Source organism: Dendrobates tinctorius, unplaced genomic scaffold (genome assembly GCF_039654945.1).
Source record: "Dendrobates tinctorius isolate UK_male_01 unplaced genomic scaffold, ASM3965494v1 ptg000138l, whole genome shotgun sequence".
NCBI classification, from domain to species: domain Eukaryota; kingdom Metazoa; phylum Chordata; class Amphibia; order Anura; family Dendrobatidae; genus Dendrobates; species Dendrobates tinctorius.
This window is the reverse complement of record NW_027361806.1, coordinates 15292087-15311082: the sequence shown is the minus strand read 5'-3', so window position 1 is coordinate 15311082 and position 18996 is coordinate 15292087. Positions and strand designations below refer to the sequence as shown.

At 45.7% G+C, this 18996-nt stretch overlaps 1 protein-coding gene across 2 annotated transcripts in view; it reads right to left on the bottom strand.

Annotated features, from left to right (window-relative positions):
• The window catches only part of RAVER2 (ribonucleoprotein, PTB binding 2), a 45362-nt gene that overhangs the window by 13877 nt on the left and 12489 nt on the right, over nt 1–18996 (bottom strand). For both annotated transcript variants that reach the window (XM_073544691.1, XM_073544692.1), the window contains exons 2-3: nt 5025–5091; nt 920–1389 (exon numbers count right to left, since the gene is read on the bottom strand). In XM_073544691.1, the coding sequence (XP_073400792.1) occupies nt 920–1389; nt 5025–5091 (537 nt within the window). The remainder of the gene's footprint in view (nt 1–919; nt 1390–5024; nt 5092–18996) is intronic.

Sequence of the window (18996 nt, the reverse complement as noted above, 5' to 3'; positions counted from 1 at the left end):
ACATCCTGTATTATACCCCAGAGCTGCACTCACTATTCTGCTTTTTACATTACTGATCCTGTAGGTTTATTATTCGCTCGTATACTGTGCTGCTGGGTTACGTCTTGGGTATTAACTATATTATGTCCACAGTGCTTGCAGAGAGGGTTCATGTACAGGACAACAAATAGAACTATTTACTTTGCGTTTCTATTTTCACCATTTTCAAGATCTCTGCTTGCTCTCCCTGAATGGTAGAACTCTTCACATTCAGAGACTGATAATTATGAGAGCAGCCCCAAGCGTCTCACATCTGACCACTTTCTACATACAGGGGAGTCTGGAATTTCAATGTATCTGCAGTTCTTTTGCTACAATGTATCAGTGCAGGTGTAATATAGGACTGAGAATTTTCTAGACTGAATAACAGTATTCACAACCTCCTGGCTGTAAGAATTATTGGGTCTGTTCGTGTTTCCAGCCGTGTGACCTAATTAAGGGGACTATCTACAAACAATAACTATATAAAAAAATGTGTGATTGGTTGTGGTGCGACTGCTGGGGCCACTACCAGTCCAAACACAGAAGTAGTGAGAATGCAAAACCATAAGCAACTCTCCGTTCACTATTTGTGGGAGAGACTGTCACACATGCTCTTCACCCCTTCATAGAAGTACGCGGAGCCATGGACATGCCTGTGCACTGTCGCTACGTACATATCGGGGGGATGGAACACCTGTTTTTAGGAACTGTACATCCTAATGGAAAGACCCCCAGATCCTGCTGGATATGTGATAAATGTTGGTGGGATAAGCCCCTTTACGACTCATTGACAGGAAGCAAAGATCTTGTAAACGCTAGTAAAGTTACAGCACAGCTGCAGAGCTGCTGTTATGATTGAGGACTCTGATAGACGGTCAGTGAGCGCAGTGTCGGGTACCTGGCAGAAGAGCGGTGTGTGTAGGGAAGAGAATGTTTCCATCAGCAGCTCCGTATTGCTGTAATCTTTAGGAAGTTTGTCGACACACAGGCACTTTGAATGAATAAAATCCGCCGTCAACTGATTGACATCGACCCACTGGGCAAAGAGGGTAAACTCCTCCAGCTGTTTGCCAAGTAATTTCAGCCGGGCCTTGGAAGCAGAGTCCTTCTTCATGTACTCTACAAAGCCGTAGCCCTTAAAGTGTCCGCTGAGTTCGCTGTACACCAGGAGGCAGCGCTCCACGCTCCCGTACGTCTTCACCAAGTCCTCGAACTCTTGCAGGGTGAGCGAGGGCGGCAGGTTGGTGATGCACAGGAGGGAGTCCGTCGGCTGCAGCTGGAGCCAAATTTCCTTCTCCCGGAAGACATATTCGTGGAACCTGGAGATGGCGTCCTGGGCTTGTTCTCCATTTGTCAGAGTGATGAAAGCTGGAAGAAAAAAAAAAAAAAAAAAAAAAAAAAAAAAAGGGAAAAATGAGAGAAGAAACGGCTCATAGGACCCACAGTAACTGGCTACAGGGTCCAAGCTTAAAAGGGAGCTCCAGAGGTCAGGGGTGAAGTCTGATCCTGAATCACTGCTGACTTCTATAGAGATAACAGACCCTTTAACACATTGCAGAGATTTCTATGCCTTGTGTTAAGATGAATATAACTCAGAAAGGTATACGTAAAATGTTGGATAATCTGTTTTTTTCCTCCAGACGCCTGTATACATGCACTCCTCAGTCTCGACCTGTGTAGGCTGAGGAGGAAACAATGGACTGAGCATGTTGAATTAAAAAAATGTCCAATCCTTCCATAGAAATCAGCCAACGCAGAAATTGTCCCCCTGAAATCTATAGGCTCAGTTGACGTTCATCTATGAGGTATAGGGATCATTAGTTTGCCATTGATGGACATATCAGCAGTGTCAAAGGGTCTTCATTCTGAAAATCAGTGGTGGTCCGAAATGAGACTTTAAAAATGTATCTACGACAGATAAGAAATTCATTTTCACTGCTCCGAATGATTTTATTTTTGTTTTACAGCAGCTGAGGGGAGAGGCTCCTGCTGCAGCCACACAGAAGGACAGGACATGATTGAGCTCCTGAGGCTTCTTTACAAATCCGACAGCGGCTTAAAAAGGATGAACGGGAAAGCGGAAATAAGTGCTGGGATAATACTTAAATGCAGCAACGCTATATTATGACCTGGTCTATACGCAGGCCCGGATTGGCAATATAACCAACCGGGCATTTTCCCGCTGGGCCGCTGTCACGTGGGCCGCGGGCGGCAGCGCCCGATCATCTGGCCGCTTGCCAGCTGCTGCGGCCACTGTTGCTCCTGCCGCCGGCCCTCTGCGGGCATGGCGGTGATAGTTTCAAGTTCCTCCCGCACTGCAGGGAGATAAGCCGCCACGCCCCCCCCCACGCACCCCATCCTCGCCTTAGCATGAGACCCCCTCCCCCCCGCAGCCACTCACAGCGTCGCACTCGCTTGCCTGCTCGCTCTGTTCGCAGGACCTGTGATGAGGTCACAGGAGGGGAGGAGTCAGGGGGTCACATGATCAGGAGCCTTTGTCCAGACCCCCAATCATGTCACCCCTGACTCCGCCCCTCCTGTGACCTCATCACAGGTCCTGTGCGCTCAGCCTTGCCTCTACCGTCTGCAAGACTCTGCTTTGCTGTTGTCATGGTGCTGGTTGAGGTAAGTATGTGTGGGGTCAGGATTTACAGTGTGGATGTAGCGGAGCCGCGCGTGTGCGAGGTGTACGGAGAGGAGCCGCGCGTGTGCGAGGTGTACGGAGAGGAGCCGCGCGTGTGCGAGGTGTACGGAGAGGAGCCGCGCGTGTGCGAGGTGTACGGAGAGGAGCCGCGCGTGTGCGAGGTGTACGGAGAGGAGCCGCGCGTGTGCGAGGTGTACGGAGAGGAGCCGCGCGTGTGCGAGGTGTACGGAGAGGAGCCGCGCGTGTGCGAGGTGTACGGAGAGGAGCCGCGCGTGTGCGAGGTGTACGGAGAGGAGCCGCGCGTGTGCGAGGTGTACGGAGAGGAGCCGCGCGTGTGCGAGGTGTACGGAGAGGAGCCGCGCGTGTGCGAGGTGTACGGAGAGGAGCCGCGCGTGTGCGAGGTGTACGGAGAGGAGCCGCGCGTGTGCGAGGTGTACGGAGAGGAGCCGCGCGTGTACGAGGTGGATGGAGTGGAGCTGTGTGTGTATGGAGTGGAGCCATATGTGTACGGGATGTACGGAGCGGAGCCAAGTGTGTACAAAGCGGGCTTTTCCCACGGACACAGGAGTACACGGCGGAGCCCCGAGGAGCATTTTAAAACACACACATGACGTTCCACCTGAAGTGATGTGCTGGAAGCGGACCGGAAATTAGATAATTTCTTGAGGAGATTGTGATGGAACCAGGAATGCTTCAGAGCCATCACCGTGTCCTCCTCCGACAGCGCAGAAAGCAGGATCGCCTTGGAATCGGGGATGCCGGCCATGTGAGCGGATCATGATAGGTCCTGCACCGGGAGGCTCAGGTGGGCACTACAATGGGAGCCGGGCTGCTATAGTATCTTTGTAGAATCTTTATTTCTTTCTTTCTCTGTTCTTTCATTCTCTGTTCTGTCTTTCCCTCATTTTCTTTCTCTCTCTGTTCTTTCTTTCTCTCTCTAATCTTTCTTTTTTCTCTCTCTGTTCTTTCTTCCCTCTCTCTCTGTTCTTTCTTTTCTTTACTTTTCTTTCTCTGTTCTTTCTCTGTCTCTCTTTTCTTTCTTTCCCCTTTCTTTCTCGCTCTGTTTTCTTTTTTCTCTCTCTGTTTTCGCTCTTCCTTAGTGCCAGTCAGTGTGCCCATAATGCCAGCCACTGTGCCCTCAGTACCAGTCAGTGTGATCAGCAGTGCTAAATGGGTGCGATTAGGTGTGGACATGGGTGTGACTAGTTGTGAAATGGGTGTGGCCAAAAATTTGCAGCAGCGCGCCGCAGTCTTTGTCCATCTTTCCCTTCTTCAAAAGTTGGGAGGTATGATAGGGGCGGCTATGACCAGGGGGTCTGGTTGCCCAATAGAGAGCAGTTCTGCCAGGAATTCTGTAATCATGCATACAAAAGGGGACAGAGATTTGGGAGGAGTACTGTACCTAAAAGCAATAAATAGGACTGAGCAGAAATACTGGGCACAGCTGTGACTACATGCTATATAGTCGTGTTAATCTCCTCTCACTTCTTGTAAACTACAAGTGTACAAAGATATTATATAGTCACCATGTGACCAGTGGGCCTGTGTAACTTCAAATGCCAGGGCTGAATTTTAGTCCCAGTCCGGCCCTGTCTATACGGCAGAGTTACCGACAGATCTGCTGTGTCACAGTCCTGCCTTGGGAGAGCAGTGTACAACCGTCTCCATAGATGTATTGCATCTTGGGATGTGACTGCTATTACACGGCGGGCTCACTCACACGCGGTCAGGATTAGCGGTCACCCCTCATTACAGAGCGCACACAATATGGCAGCCGAGGGCCTAATGCATATTTCATTTGCCCAAACTCAGCAGAGAGGACAAGTTCCCATTATCTTGGAGGTCAATAACAGCTGGGTCAGGTAAAAGATCTCTGGTTACAATCTACACCCTCTAAACATGATACAATGATCCCCGCGACTCGACTAATGTGCCGACGCCGCTTTTCCTCGGCAATTACCAGGAAGAGACGGGACGTGAGCATCTCACAAACCACAGACCCAGGAGGACGGGGGAGTCATATCGAATGATTACAGCGATAAGCTTCCACTGTCATTAAAGAGCCCCCCGGGGAGCAGCGCTGCCTGATGACGGGCAGCACGTCTCATATTCTCACAATATCACGCAATGCACATCCTGAGCCTCCTGATGCAATAAGCACAGAAGATGGGGGGGGGCTCAATGTGCAATGCAAGCCAATTTAGCTACCATAAAGTTAACAACTTTGCATGCACTAGGAGGCTCAGGATGAACACAATCTGCTCACGCAGCACAACACTGCATGGAATTATGGGATGTATCGACTTATGCATCTATGGGTTTTTCCTGAAATAGCAGATAACAAATAGAAGCAGCTCACCCGTCCTCTTATTCTTATCCAGGTAGCAGTACTTGATCTCATAGTCCTTCAATAAATCGTAAATATCCTAAAAAAAAAGGAAGAAGAACAGAACAAAGAACGATGAAAACAACATGCCATCTGTGAAGAGCAGACGCCAGAACATATGGAGCGCGGGGCGAGTTTACTTTAGACACTGTGGCAAAGAGTATAAATCTGCACATCGTCATCACACACAGAGATATAAATATATATATAACGCATAACAGATCCAGAAACTATCTCCCGCTGAGCAATATAACAGACAACTGGGAACACGAAGGATACGAAGGACGCCGCAGACTGGGTAAAGTCTGGTACACTGTCACCGACAGCCATTGCTTTATATCCACCCCATAAATACATTTCCGAAGAAGGGATGCAGCTGCTGCTGGGCACCTCTGGCAGCGGCTTCATTCCTTTGGGGGGGGGGGGGGGGGGGGGAATGAAGATCGGGCATGTTGACAAACAACATGCCCAACCCTTCATTCCCCCAGCATCTGCCATCTGGGGAAGTTGATAAATGTTAGATGGTCGGCCGCTTTAGCAAATGTAAATGGCCACAGAGTATAGTCTCTACTACTTTACTGAGTGGTTTAAAGGAGTGTACAAGTTTGTACATTATCCCCCATCTCCACAATAAGGGATAACCTCCTGAATGCTGGGACCTCCCACATATCGCAAAGTTATCACATTTATGCCATGGATATGGGATAACTTTCAAACTTGAAAGTAGCCATTTATAGAGGTAGAGTGGTCAAATGTCCAGCTATCGCCCAATATCGCTGCTCCCATTCCCTTCCAAACTCCTGGAGCAGCGCATGTCCACGCTGAACTGTCCTCCCACCTCTCATCTAACTTGCTGTTTGACAATCAACAATCTGGTTTCCATCCCCATCACTCCACTGAGACAGCCCTGACCAAAATTACCAACGACCTACTTACAGCCAAAGCAAACGGACAATACTCTATACTCCTGCTTCTAGACCTGTCCTCTGCATTCGACACAGTTGACCACTGCCTCCTACTACAGATCCTCTCCTCCTTTGGTATCAAAGACCTCGCCCTATCCTGGATCTCCTCATACCTTTCCAACCACACATTCAGCATCTCCCACTCCCACACCACCTCCTCATCCCACCCAAGGCTCTGTTCTAGGACCCCAACTCTTAATTTATACCCTTGGCCTGGGGCAACTCAAAGTCCCATGGATTCCAGTGATACTCAGATCTACCTCTCTGGCCCAGACATCACCTCTCTGCTGTCCAGAATCCCGGAGTGTCTATCAGACATATCCTCCTCCTCCTCTCGCTTCCTCAAACTGAATATAGACAAATCTGAACTCGTCATCTTTCCTCCATCTCACAGATCTTCCTTATCCGACCTATCTATAACAAGTGACGATATCACGCTTTCCCCTGTACCAGAGTTCCGCTGCCTCGTAGTAACCCTGGTCTCTGCCCTGTCCTTCAAACCGCACATCCAAGCTCTCTCCACCTCCTGTCGCTTCTAGCTCAAAAATATTTCCAGAATCCGTCCTTTCCTCAACCCTCATTCTACTAAAATGCTTGTACATGCCCTCATCATCTCCCGCCTCGACTACTGCAACATCCTTTTCTGTGGCCTCCCTGCTAACACCTTCGCACCTCTCAAGTCCATCCTTAAGGCTGAGTTGACACGTGGCATTTTTTTCGCGTTTCCGCGGCGGTTTTAACCGCGCGATTTTGCCGCGAAAAATAAGCATCCCATGCATTCCTATGGGATTCCGCAATGCTGTGCTAATGCTGCGGTTTTTCCCGCGGCGGAATCGCTTTGCGGTAAAAACCGCAGCATGCTCATTAATTTGCGGAATCGCGGCGATCCCGCACCCATAGGAATGCATTGTTCCGCTTACTTCCCGCATGTGGCTGTGCACACCATGCCGAAAGTAAGCAGAACATTTGCGGATGGTACCCACGGTCCGGAGGAGAGGAGACTGTCCTCCGGGCTTTGGGGACCATATCCCTGTAAAAAATAGAATTTAAAAATAAAAAATATTGTTATTCTCACCCTCCGACGTCCCGCGCAGTCTTCCCGCTTCTCTTCACGCTCTCGTTCCCAGTAGTCCTTTGCGAAAATGCCCGCGATGGCGTCCGTTCTCGCGGGATCACGAAGTCTCGCGGTCATTCGCGCGACGTCATCGCGAATTACCGCAAGACGTCGCGATCCCGCGAGAACGTACGTCATCGCGGGCATTTTCGCAAAGGAATACTAGGAACGGCTGCGCGGGACGTCGGAGGGTAAGAATAACACCATTTTTTATTTTTTTTTACATTCTATCTTTTACTACTGATGCTGCATAGGCGGCCTCAGTAGTAAAAAGTTGGTCACACTTGTCAAACACTATGTTTGACGAGTGTGACCAACCTGTCAATCAGTTCTCCAAGCGATGCTACAGATCGCTTGGAAAACGCTAGCATTTTGCAAGCTAAATACGCTTGCAAAATGCTAGTTTTTCCGGGGGAAAATTGCGGGAATTTAAAATGCGATTTTCCCGCGGACTGGAATTCCGGAATTCTCGCGGTAATTTCGTGTGAGCCTAACTCTGCTGCCCGACTAATTAATCTCTCTCCTCGCTACTCCTCCGCTTCTCCCCTCTGCAAATCTCTTCACTGGCTCCCATTCCCTCAGCGTATCCAGTTCAAATTACTAATACTGACCTACAACGCCATCTATAACCTGTCTCCTCCCTATATCTCTGACCTGATCTCACGATATCTTCCCTCACGTAATCTCCGGTGATCCCAAGACCTCCTTCTCTCCTCCACACTTATTCGCTCCTCACCCCACCACCTCCAAGACATCTCCCGAATAGGCCCCCATCCTCTGGAATTCTTTGCCCCAACACGTCCGGCTATCAACCACATTCGGATCCTTCAGACGGAACCTGAAAACCCACCTCTTCAGGAAAGCCTACAGCCTGCAATGACCCCCGCTGCCTCCTCACCACTACCGGAGATATCGCCTCAGCCAACACCGGAACTGCTGCAACCCCCCCAACCTACTGTCTCCTTCCCCACCATCCTGTGGAATGTAAGGGTACCGTCACACTTGGCGACGCACCAGCGATTCCGACAACGAAGCGACCCGCTACGAGGTCGCTTGTGAGATGTCAAACAGTCAGATCTCAACAGCGATACAGCAACGATACGACGGTCGTTGGGACACAGTCCTTCAGACCTGTAGTATTGAGGTAGCTCGTCGTTGTCCCTATCAAACACAGCGATGCATGCTGACCAGCGGGACACCAGCAATCAAAAAATGGCCCAGGACATTTGAGCATGATCAGCGACATCACAGCAGGGGCCCGATCGCCGCTGTGTGTCACACGTAACGAGATCGCTGTTACGTCACGAAATCGGTGACGCAACAGCGATCTCGCTATGTGAGATGGGGGCTTTAGCCCGCAAGGGCAGGGACCTCTCCCCTCTGTATCAGTCTGTGATTGTTAGTTTGTTTACTGTAAGTGATATCTGTAATTTGTATGTAACCCCTTCTCATGTACAGCACCATGGAACCAATGGTGCTATATAAATAAACAACAATATTGCTCGTTTCAATGCCCACATATGTGAATACTGCTCAATAACGACTCCCTGAAGTCACCATGATCATCGCCTTCACCTCAGGAAAAAACAGAAGTGTTCAATTCCCCTGCAGCGCCACCCCTGGGGAAATGCAGCACTGCACTGTATAATGTACAGAGGAGCTGGGTCCTCCCAAGCAGAACTCCATGCAGCTACTCTATGAATGGAGGACCCCACAAGTCAATCATGGGGGCGCTAAATCAGATCAAAAATCCAATCACGTTATGTGGAAAAGTTCTGCAACTTTCTAATTAACCTTGTGATTCAATTCACTGCCATTTTGAACATCACTCAGAGCGAGAAAGGATATACCAGCTATCAAGTAGCATGAGACTTGCTGGGACTAGTAGTGGCATGGCTACATATCATGAATGGTTAAATCTTAGGACAGGCGGCTTATACTAGTCTTCCAAAAGATGGATTTCCCACATTACTGAGCTCGACAGTCTCTTATTTCACCTGAATGATCAGTCAGCCATGCAGCAGAGCAGAAGAAAACCCAACCCAGCGAAGCCAAGCGCCTGACACACAACAGCAGTGACATAAAGCAGCGAGAGACTCGTACTGAGGCCTCTCTGGAAAAACAGGGAAAACAGTCTGGAGGGGCAGAAAATCGCCTCAAATAACATTTAGCTTTTTTTTTTGCATTTGTTCTCCTGCATGCAAACCCGGCTCGTCCGTCTGTGACGATGATGCAAATACGATGACACAGGACCCTCCGAGTGCAGCTGACCACGATGATGTTTGTCAAAGTGAGATAAGGTCAAAAACTGACATCGCCAATCCCAAACCAACTACTGCGGCCACAGATAAACTGATATAGAAGACAGAAGCATCTAAGAGAAGGACAGAGGCAGAATCATCAGAAAATACCAAAATACACAGGCTACAGTCCAGTTAGAACGAGCAGGCAATATACTGTATACAAAGTGCTGCTAAACAAGGGCGAGACTACAATAACTATAATACTGCCCCCTATGTACAAGAATATAAATACTATAATACTGCTCCTATGTACAAGAATATAACTACTATAATATTGCCCCCTATGTACAAGAATATAACTACTATAATACTGCCCCCTATGTACAAGAATATAGCTACTATAATACTGCTCCTATATACAAGAATATAGCTACTATAATACTGCTCCTATATACAAGAATATAACTACTATAATACTGCCCCCTATGTACAAGAATATAACTACTATAATACTGCCCCCTATGTACAATAATATAACTACTATAATACTGCCCCCTATGTACAAGGATATAACTACTATAATACTGCCTCTATGTACAAGAATATAACTACTATAATACTGCCTCTATGTACAAGAATATAACTACAATACTGCCCCTATGTACAAGAATATAACTACTATAATACTGCTCCTATGTACAAGAATATAACTACTATAATACTGCCCCTATGTACAAGAATATAACTACTATAATACTGCCCCTATGTACAAGAATATAACTACTATAATACTGCCCCCTATGTACAAGAATATAACTACTATAATACTGCCCCCTATGTACAAGAATATAACTACTATAATACTGCCCCCTATGTACAAGAATATAACTACTATAATACTCCTATGTACAAGAATATAACTACTATAATACTGCTCCTATGTACAAGAATATAACTACAATACTGCCCCTATGTACAAGAACATAACTACTATAATACTGCTCCTATGTACAAGAATATAACTACTCTAATACTGCTCCTATGTACAAGAATATAACTACTATAATACTGCCTCTATGTACAAGAATATAACTACTATAATACTGCTCCTATGTACAAGAATGTAACTACTATAATACTGCTCCTATGTACAAGAATATAAACTACTATAATACTGCCCCCTATGTACAAGAACATAACTACTATAATACTGCCTCCTACAGTTGTGACCAAAAGTATTGACACCCCTGGAATTCTGTCAGATAATACTCAGTTTCTTCCTGAAAATGATTGCAAACACAAATTCTTTGGTATTATCTTCATTTAATTTGTCTTAAATGAAAAAACACAAAACGAATTGTCCTAAAGCCAAATTGGATATAATTCCACACCAAACGTAAAAAAGAGGGTGGACAAAAGTATTGGCATTGTTCGAAAAATCATGTGATGCTTCTCTAATTTGTGTAATTAACAGCACCTGTAACTTACCTGTGGCACCTAACAGGTGTTGGCAATAACTAAATCACACTTGCAGCCAGTTGACATGGATTAAAGTTGACTCAACCTCTGTCCTTGTGTGTACCACATTGAGCATGGAGAAAAGAAAGAAGACCAAAGTCTGAGGACTTGAGAAACCAAATTGTGAGGAAGCATGAGCAATCTCAAGACTACAAGTCCGTCTCCAAAGACCTGAATGTTCCTGTGTCTACCGTGCGCAGTGTCATCAAGAAGTGTAAAGCCCATGGCACTGTGGCTAACCTCCCTAGATGTGGCCGGAAAAGAAAAATTGACAAGAGATTTCAACGCAAGATTGTGCGGATGTTGGATAAAGAACCTCGACTAACATCCAAACAAGTTCAAGCTGCCCTGCAGTCCGAGGGTACAACAGTGTCAACCCGTACTATCCGTCGGCGTCTGAATGAAAAGGGACTGTATGGTAGGAGACCCAGGAAGACCCCACTTCTTACCCAGAGACATAAAAAAGACAGGCTGGAGTTTGCCAAAACTTACCTGAAAAAGCCTAAAACGTTTTGGAAAAATGTTCCCTGCTCAGATGAGACAAAAGTAGAGCTTTTTGGGCAAAGGCATCAACATAGAGTTTACAGGGGAAAAAAAGGCATTCAAGGAAAAAAAAACACGGCCCCTACAGTCAAACATGGCAGAGGTTCCCTGATGTTTTGGGGTTGCTTTGCTGCCTCTGGCACTGGACTGCTTGACCGTGTGCATGGCATTATGAAGTCTGAAGACTACCAACAAATTTTGCAGCATAATGTAGGGCCTAGTGTGAGAAAGCTGGGTCTCCCTCAGAGGTCATGGGTCTTCCAGCAGGACAATGACCCAAAACACACTTCAAAAAGCACTAGAAAATGGTTTGAGAGAAAGCACTGGAGACTTCTAAGGTGGCCAGCAATGAGTCCAGACCTGAATCCCATAGAACACCTGTGGAGAGTTCTAAAAATGGCAGTTTGGAGAAGGCACCCTTCAAATATCAGGGACCTGGAGCAGTTTGCCAAAGAAGAATGGTCTAAAATTGCAGCAGAGCATTGTAAGAAACTCATTGATGGTTACCGGAAGCGGTTGGTCGCAGTTATTTTGGCTAAAGGTTGTGCAACCAAGTATTAGGCTGAGGGTGCCAATACTTTTGTCTGGCCCATTTTTGGAGTTTTATGTGAAATGATCAATGTTTTGCTTTTTACTTCATTCTCTTTTGTGTTTTTTCATTTAAGACAAATTAAATGAAGACAATAATACCAAAGAATTTGTGTTTGCAATCATTTTCAGGAAGAAACTGAGTATTATCTGACAGAATTGCAGGGGTGTCAATACTTTTGGCCACAACTGTATGTACAAGAATATAACTACTATAATACTGCCCCTATGTACAAGAATATAACTACTATAATACTGCCCCTATGTACAAGAATATAACAACTATAATACTGCTCCTATGTACAAGAATATAACTACTATAATACTGCTCCTATATGTACAAGAATATAACTACTATAATCAGGGCTGTGGAGTCGGTAAGCCAAACCTGCGACTCCGACTCCTCAATTTCCCTTACACCGACTCCGACTCCAACTCCGACTCCACGACTCCGACTCCCACACATATTGCTTATATTTAAGTGAAAAATTTATTGTAGTACAATGTGAACCTCAGACATTTAATCATTTTTATGATCCCATAATCAAGATATTTAGATAGAACAGAATATATATTGGTGTACTACCCGGTTTTCATTCTTTTTGGTACAGATACGATATGGATAGACAGATATGGATAAATGGATAGATAGAGCTATTGAAAACATTATCTATGAGCTCAAAAACCTTTCAGGTGATGCGGTTTTTTAAAAAGATGATCAGCTTTTGCAGCTGAAAAAAGTATCCTCAAAAAACACAGGAAAAACGCTGTGTGTGAATGTAGCCTTAGATCAGGAATAGAACAGCCATTTATAGGACATTTCATAACTTTCCCAAATTCCTATGAAAAAATATTCAGCACATTTTGCATTGAATTACTGTACCCAATTTATTATATATTTTAGGAGTCGGTCCATTTTATACCGACTCCAACTCCACCAAAATGAGCACCGACTCCGACTCCACAGCCCTGACTATAATACTGCCCCTATGTACAAGAATATAACTACTATAATACTACTCCTATGTACAAGAATATAACTACTATAATACTGCTCCCTATGTACAAGAATATAACTACTATAATACTGCTCCTATGTACAAGAATATAACTACTATAATACTGCCCCTATGTACAAGAATCTACTATAATACTGCCCCCCCATGTACAAAAAAAAACTACGATAATACTGCCCCTATGTAGAAAAATATAACTACGATAATGCTGCTCCAATGTACAAGAATATAACTGCTATAATACTGCTCCTATGTACAAGAATATAACTACTATAATACTGTCCCAATGTACAAGAATAAAACTACTATAATACTGCCCCCTATAGACAAGAATATAACTACTATAATACTGCCCCCTATAGACAAGAATATAACTACTATAATACTGCCCCCTATAGACAAGAATATTACTACTATAATACTGCCCCCTATGTACAAGAATATAACTACTATAATACTGCTCTTATGTACAAGAATATAACTACTATAATGCTGCCCCCTATGTACAAGATTACTACTATAATACTGCTCCCTATGTACAAGAATATAACAACTGTAATACTGCCCCCTATGTACAAGCATATAACTACTATAATACTGCTCCTATGTACAAGAATATAACTACTATAATACTGCCCCTATGTACAAGAATCTACTATAATACTGCCCCCATGTACAAAAATATAACTACGATAATACTGCCCCTATGTAGAAAAAAATATAACTACGATAATGCTGCTCCTATGTACAAGAATATAACTGCTATAATACTGCTCCTATGTACAAGAATATAACTACTATAATACTGTCCCAATGTACAAGAATAAAACTACTATAATACTGCCCATATGTACAAGAATATAACTACTATAATACTGCCCCCTATAGACAAGAATATTACTATTATAATACTGCCCCCTATAGACAAGAATATTACTATTATAATACTGCCCCCTATGTACAAGAATATAACTACTATAATACTGCTCTTATGTACAAGAATATAACTACTATCATGCTGCCCCCTATGTACAAGATTACTACTATAATACTGCTCCCTATGTACAAGAATATAACAACTGTAATACTGCCCCCTATGTACAAGCATATAACTACTATAATACTGCTCCTATGTACAAAAATATAACTACTATAATACTGCCCCCAATGTACAAGAATATAATTACTATAATACTGCCCCTATGTACAAGAATATAACTACTATAATACTGCCCCTATATACAAGAATATAACTACTATAATACTGCCCCTATATACAAGATTAGTATAATACTGCCCCTATGTACAAGAATATAACTACTATAATACTGCCCCCTATGGACAATATAACTACTATAATACCGCCCCTATGTACAAGAATATAACTACTATAATACTGCCCCTATATACAAGATTAGTATAATACTGCCCCTATGTACAAGAATATAACTACTATAATACTGCCCTTATGTACAAGAATATAACTACTATAATATTGCCCCTATGTACAAGAATATAACTACTACAATATTGCTCCTATGTACAAGAATAGAACTACAATAATAGTGCCCCTATATACAAGAATATAACTACTATAATACTGCCCCTATGTACAAGAATATAACTACTATAATACTGCCCCCTATGTACAATATAACTACAATAATACTGCCCCTATGTACAAGAATATAACTACTATAACACTGCCCCTATATACAAGAATATAACTACTATAATACTATCCCTATATATAAGAATATAACTACTATAATACTGCTCCTGTGTACAAGAATATAACTACTATAAGGGTATGTGCACACGTTGCGGATCCGCAGCAGAACTGCAAGTAATGTACAGTACCATTCTAGTCTATGGAAATCAAAAAACGCAGTGTACATGCTGCGGATTTTTCCCGCGCAGATTTGCTGCAGATTAAAAGCTGCAGCATGTCACTTATTTCTGTGCAGATTTTCTCCCCCGGCTCTGCTCTTCTATGGCTCCCATGGCCTTATTACTTGTATTACACACTGTGAAAAAGGCTTCTGACACCTGTGGCAACCAGAGGCGACAGCGACGGGGGGGGATTTTTGCTTACCACATTTCTGCCATTTTCACCAACAGTCTGATTTGTTTTCTACATGTAGCGCCATATAAAATAAAGATATATATATATATATATACACACACACACACTTGGAAACCATCAACAAGAAGGTTCACAGCTAATGGAATTATGTTATTTTCTTGGGACCCCAACAGACCCACTGTATTCCTAGCAGCACATCAGTTTTGCATTCCTAATACATTGAAGCACACAGAGAATGCTGACAATTTCCATTTTGCAACATACTTTTTTCTACCCTATAACAGCAGACTGTTAAGCAGATACATACAATCCCAGCATCTTGTACTGTCAGCAAGGTCAGTATATCACAGACATTATAGGGCAGGGATGAAGTCTAGGGGCAGCCTGACGGGCATTGTTCGGCTGGACAGATACATGAAGGGTCCCAGGTGTGACCCCTCCCCTCCATTTAAACACATACCAATAAGGTATATTGTAAGAGTAGGGCAGCCCCTCAGTAACTAGTCAGTGTTGTATTCAGGATTAGTCGCTGACTACAGATTACAGGGAATATTATGATTCACTCAGCCCCATCCCCCTCTCAGCTCTGATGGAGACCACTGCAGAGACGACAACTGCACAATACATAAGCACTTCTGGCAGAACTCCGACCTGGGGAGACCAACTACTGGCAGGATTACAGGTGAGCGCGATACTGCCGGACCAAGAAAGGGCAGAGGTCACATGAAGCAGGGAAGTGGTGTCATGGTGCGAAGACTTATTCTGAGGGGTGGCTAGTGCTGTCATGTCACAGTGAAAAGAGGAGAGGTTATATGGACGGGGCTATGATGTCACAGGGTGGAGTAGTTACCTGGTGAGGGCTGGTGATGTCACAGTGTGAAGAGGAGGCATGAAACGGAGGCTGGTGATGTCACAGTGTGGGGAGGAGGCGTTACCTGGAGAGGGCTGGTGATGTCACAGTGTGAGAAGGAGGCGTGAAACGGAGGCTGGTGATGTCAGTGTGGGGAGGAGGAGTTACATGGAGAGGGCTAGTGATGTCACAGCGTGAAGAGGAGGCGTGAAATGGAGAGGGCTGGTGATGTCACAAAGACATCACCAGCCCTCTGCATGTAAGGCCTCCTCCCCACAGTGACATCACCAGACCTCTCCATGTAAGGCCTCCTCCCCACACTGTGACATCACCAGCCCTCTCCATGTAAGGCCTCCTTCCCACACTGTGACATCACCAGCCCTCTCCATGTAAGGCCTCCTCTTCACACTGTGACATCACCAGCCCTCTCCATGTAAGGCCTCCTCTTCACACTGTGACATCACCAGCCCTCTACATGTAAGGCCTCCTCTTCACAGTGTGACATCACCAGCCCTCTCCATGTAAGGCCTCCTCTTCACACTGTGACATCACCAGCCCACTCCATGTAAGGCCTCCTCTTCACACTGTGACATCACCAGCCCTCTACATGTAAGGCCTCCTCTTCACAGTGTGACATCACCAGCCCTCTCCATGTAAGGCCTCCTCTTCACACTGTGACATCACCAGCCCTCTCCATGTAAGGCCTCCTCTTCACACTGTGACATCACCAGCCCTCTCCATGTAAGGCCTCCTCTTCACACTGTGACATCACCAGCCCTCTCCATGTAAGGCCTCCTCTTCACACTGTGACATCACCAGCCCTCTCCATGTAAGGCCTCCTCTTCACACTGTGACATCACCAGCCCTCTCCATGTAAGGCCTCCTCTTCACAGTGTGACATCACCAGCCCTCTCCATGTAAGGCCTCCTCTTCACAGTGTGACATCACCAGCCCTCTCCATGTAAGGCCTCCTCTTCACAGTGTGACATCACCAGCCCTCTCCATGTAAGGCCTCCTCTTCACAGTGTGACATCACCAGCCCTCTCCATGTAAGGCCTCCTCTTCACACTGTGACATCACCAGCCCTCTCCATGTAAGGCCTCCTCTTCACACTGACATCACCAGACCTCTCCATGTAAGGCCTCCTCCCCACACTGACACCACCATCCCTCTCCATGTAAGGCCTCCTCTTCACACTGTGACATCACCAGCCCTCTCCAGGTAAGGCCTCCTCCCCACACTGTGACATCACTAGCCTTCTCCACGTAACATCTCCTCCCCACACTGAGATCACCAGACCTCTCATTGTAAGGCCTCCTCCCCATACTGTGACATCACCAGCCCTCTCCCTGTAAGGCCTCCTCCCCACACTGTGACATCACCAGACCTCTCCATGTAAGGCCTCCTCTTCACACTGTGACATCACCAGACCTCTCCATGTAAGGCCTCCTCTTCACACTGTGACATCACCAGACCTCTCCATGTAAGGCCTCCTCCCTACACTGTGACATCACCAGCCATCTCCATGTAAGGCCTCCTCTTCACACTGACATTACCAGACCTCTCCATGTAAGGCCTCCTCTTCACAATGTGACATCACCAGACCTCTCCATGTAAGGCCTCCTCCCTATGCGGCGGAATTACAAAATGCAAAAAGTAGAAAAATCAGGGGAACAGCAGGAGAAACACAAGGGCGAAAACTGGCGACGCGATTGTGAGGGCCGAGGCAGACTCCATTTTGGGTTTATTAATTCAGGCCCAATATACTGACCAGAGACCTTCCTCCACTCCTGAAGTGGTCTCCACCCCTGGGAAAAGTACACAAATCCCCAAAAGAACTTCACCATTTGGCCAGAGAATTAGAGGCCACGTGTTAATGAAGGCGACGAGAAGCGCTGGGACCCCCTGCTGTCTTTTGTGCAAGGCATACAAAATCAATTAGCTATCAAGGGAAAGCTCTACACCGAGCGTCACCGACATCTAGAGATGAATTATGAGAGTACCGTGAATCTCAGGGTTAAGTCCAATATACCACCAGAACTCTGGGAGCCCTCCGCACGCATCCCTGCGTCTTATCCTTCTCTAGCGGTCCCGCATACAGACTTATCGAGACTGGCTCTCCAGAACCACTTTGTCGACCCAACTTTGGACTCCCTATATTGGGGTCCAGCCCCAACGAACCCGCTGAGAACTCATTCGTCCCGTTTTGACCTCCCGCTAGGAAGTTATGACCCATCCTAGATATTGGGAATTATTTCAGCTAGGAGGTCAAGGAAGGAGAATTCAGTCCAACCCAGAGGGGCGGTGGCAAATATGGGAAGGGGAAAGCTAGGAGTTAAAAGCTAGCTACCCACCTTTAGTCTTTGTTCCACCATGGAAGCCACGTCACGCCACGCGTGGAGACGGACCAGAAACTAAGAAGGTGCCTGTGGATATGACAGCTTCCCTCCATCCACATGCTATAAGTAACAGTAACGTGACATACACCGCTAACTGCTATCCCATACCTGAACCCTACCTTTATCTGTACTTCTTGCTACAATACCAGTGTATTACTCTATATATTTGTAGTATCTAATGCACCTATCGGCAATTAAAATATCAATTAATTTTGGGCTGCGAGTCCGGCTAGTACTTATATGCTACCTGGGGCTGGTTTCTGACCCGATATAAGCTTGCTAACGTACCGGGCTTATCTCTAACAAGGAACTGGTGGCAGGATACCTTTCTGGAGTTATTGGGGATCCTTGCAGTGACGGACTGGAGATATATATATATATCCATCCCAACCTGGGACTGGTGATATATACACCGCCCTGACCGATAACCAGCCTTTCTGGCATCTACTTATCCTAGGTGCAGTTCCCTCACTGACTTGAGGGTTAGGGGGGGCCCCCAGAGATCTGCGACTGTCGGCTCCGTCACAGACTGGTGACGGCGGGGTGAGATCTGTACCCCCCGGCCCTCTCGAGTGTATTTCCTTACAGCGATGTTTGTGGGATAACACCAAATCTATTGCTAT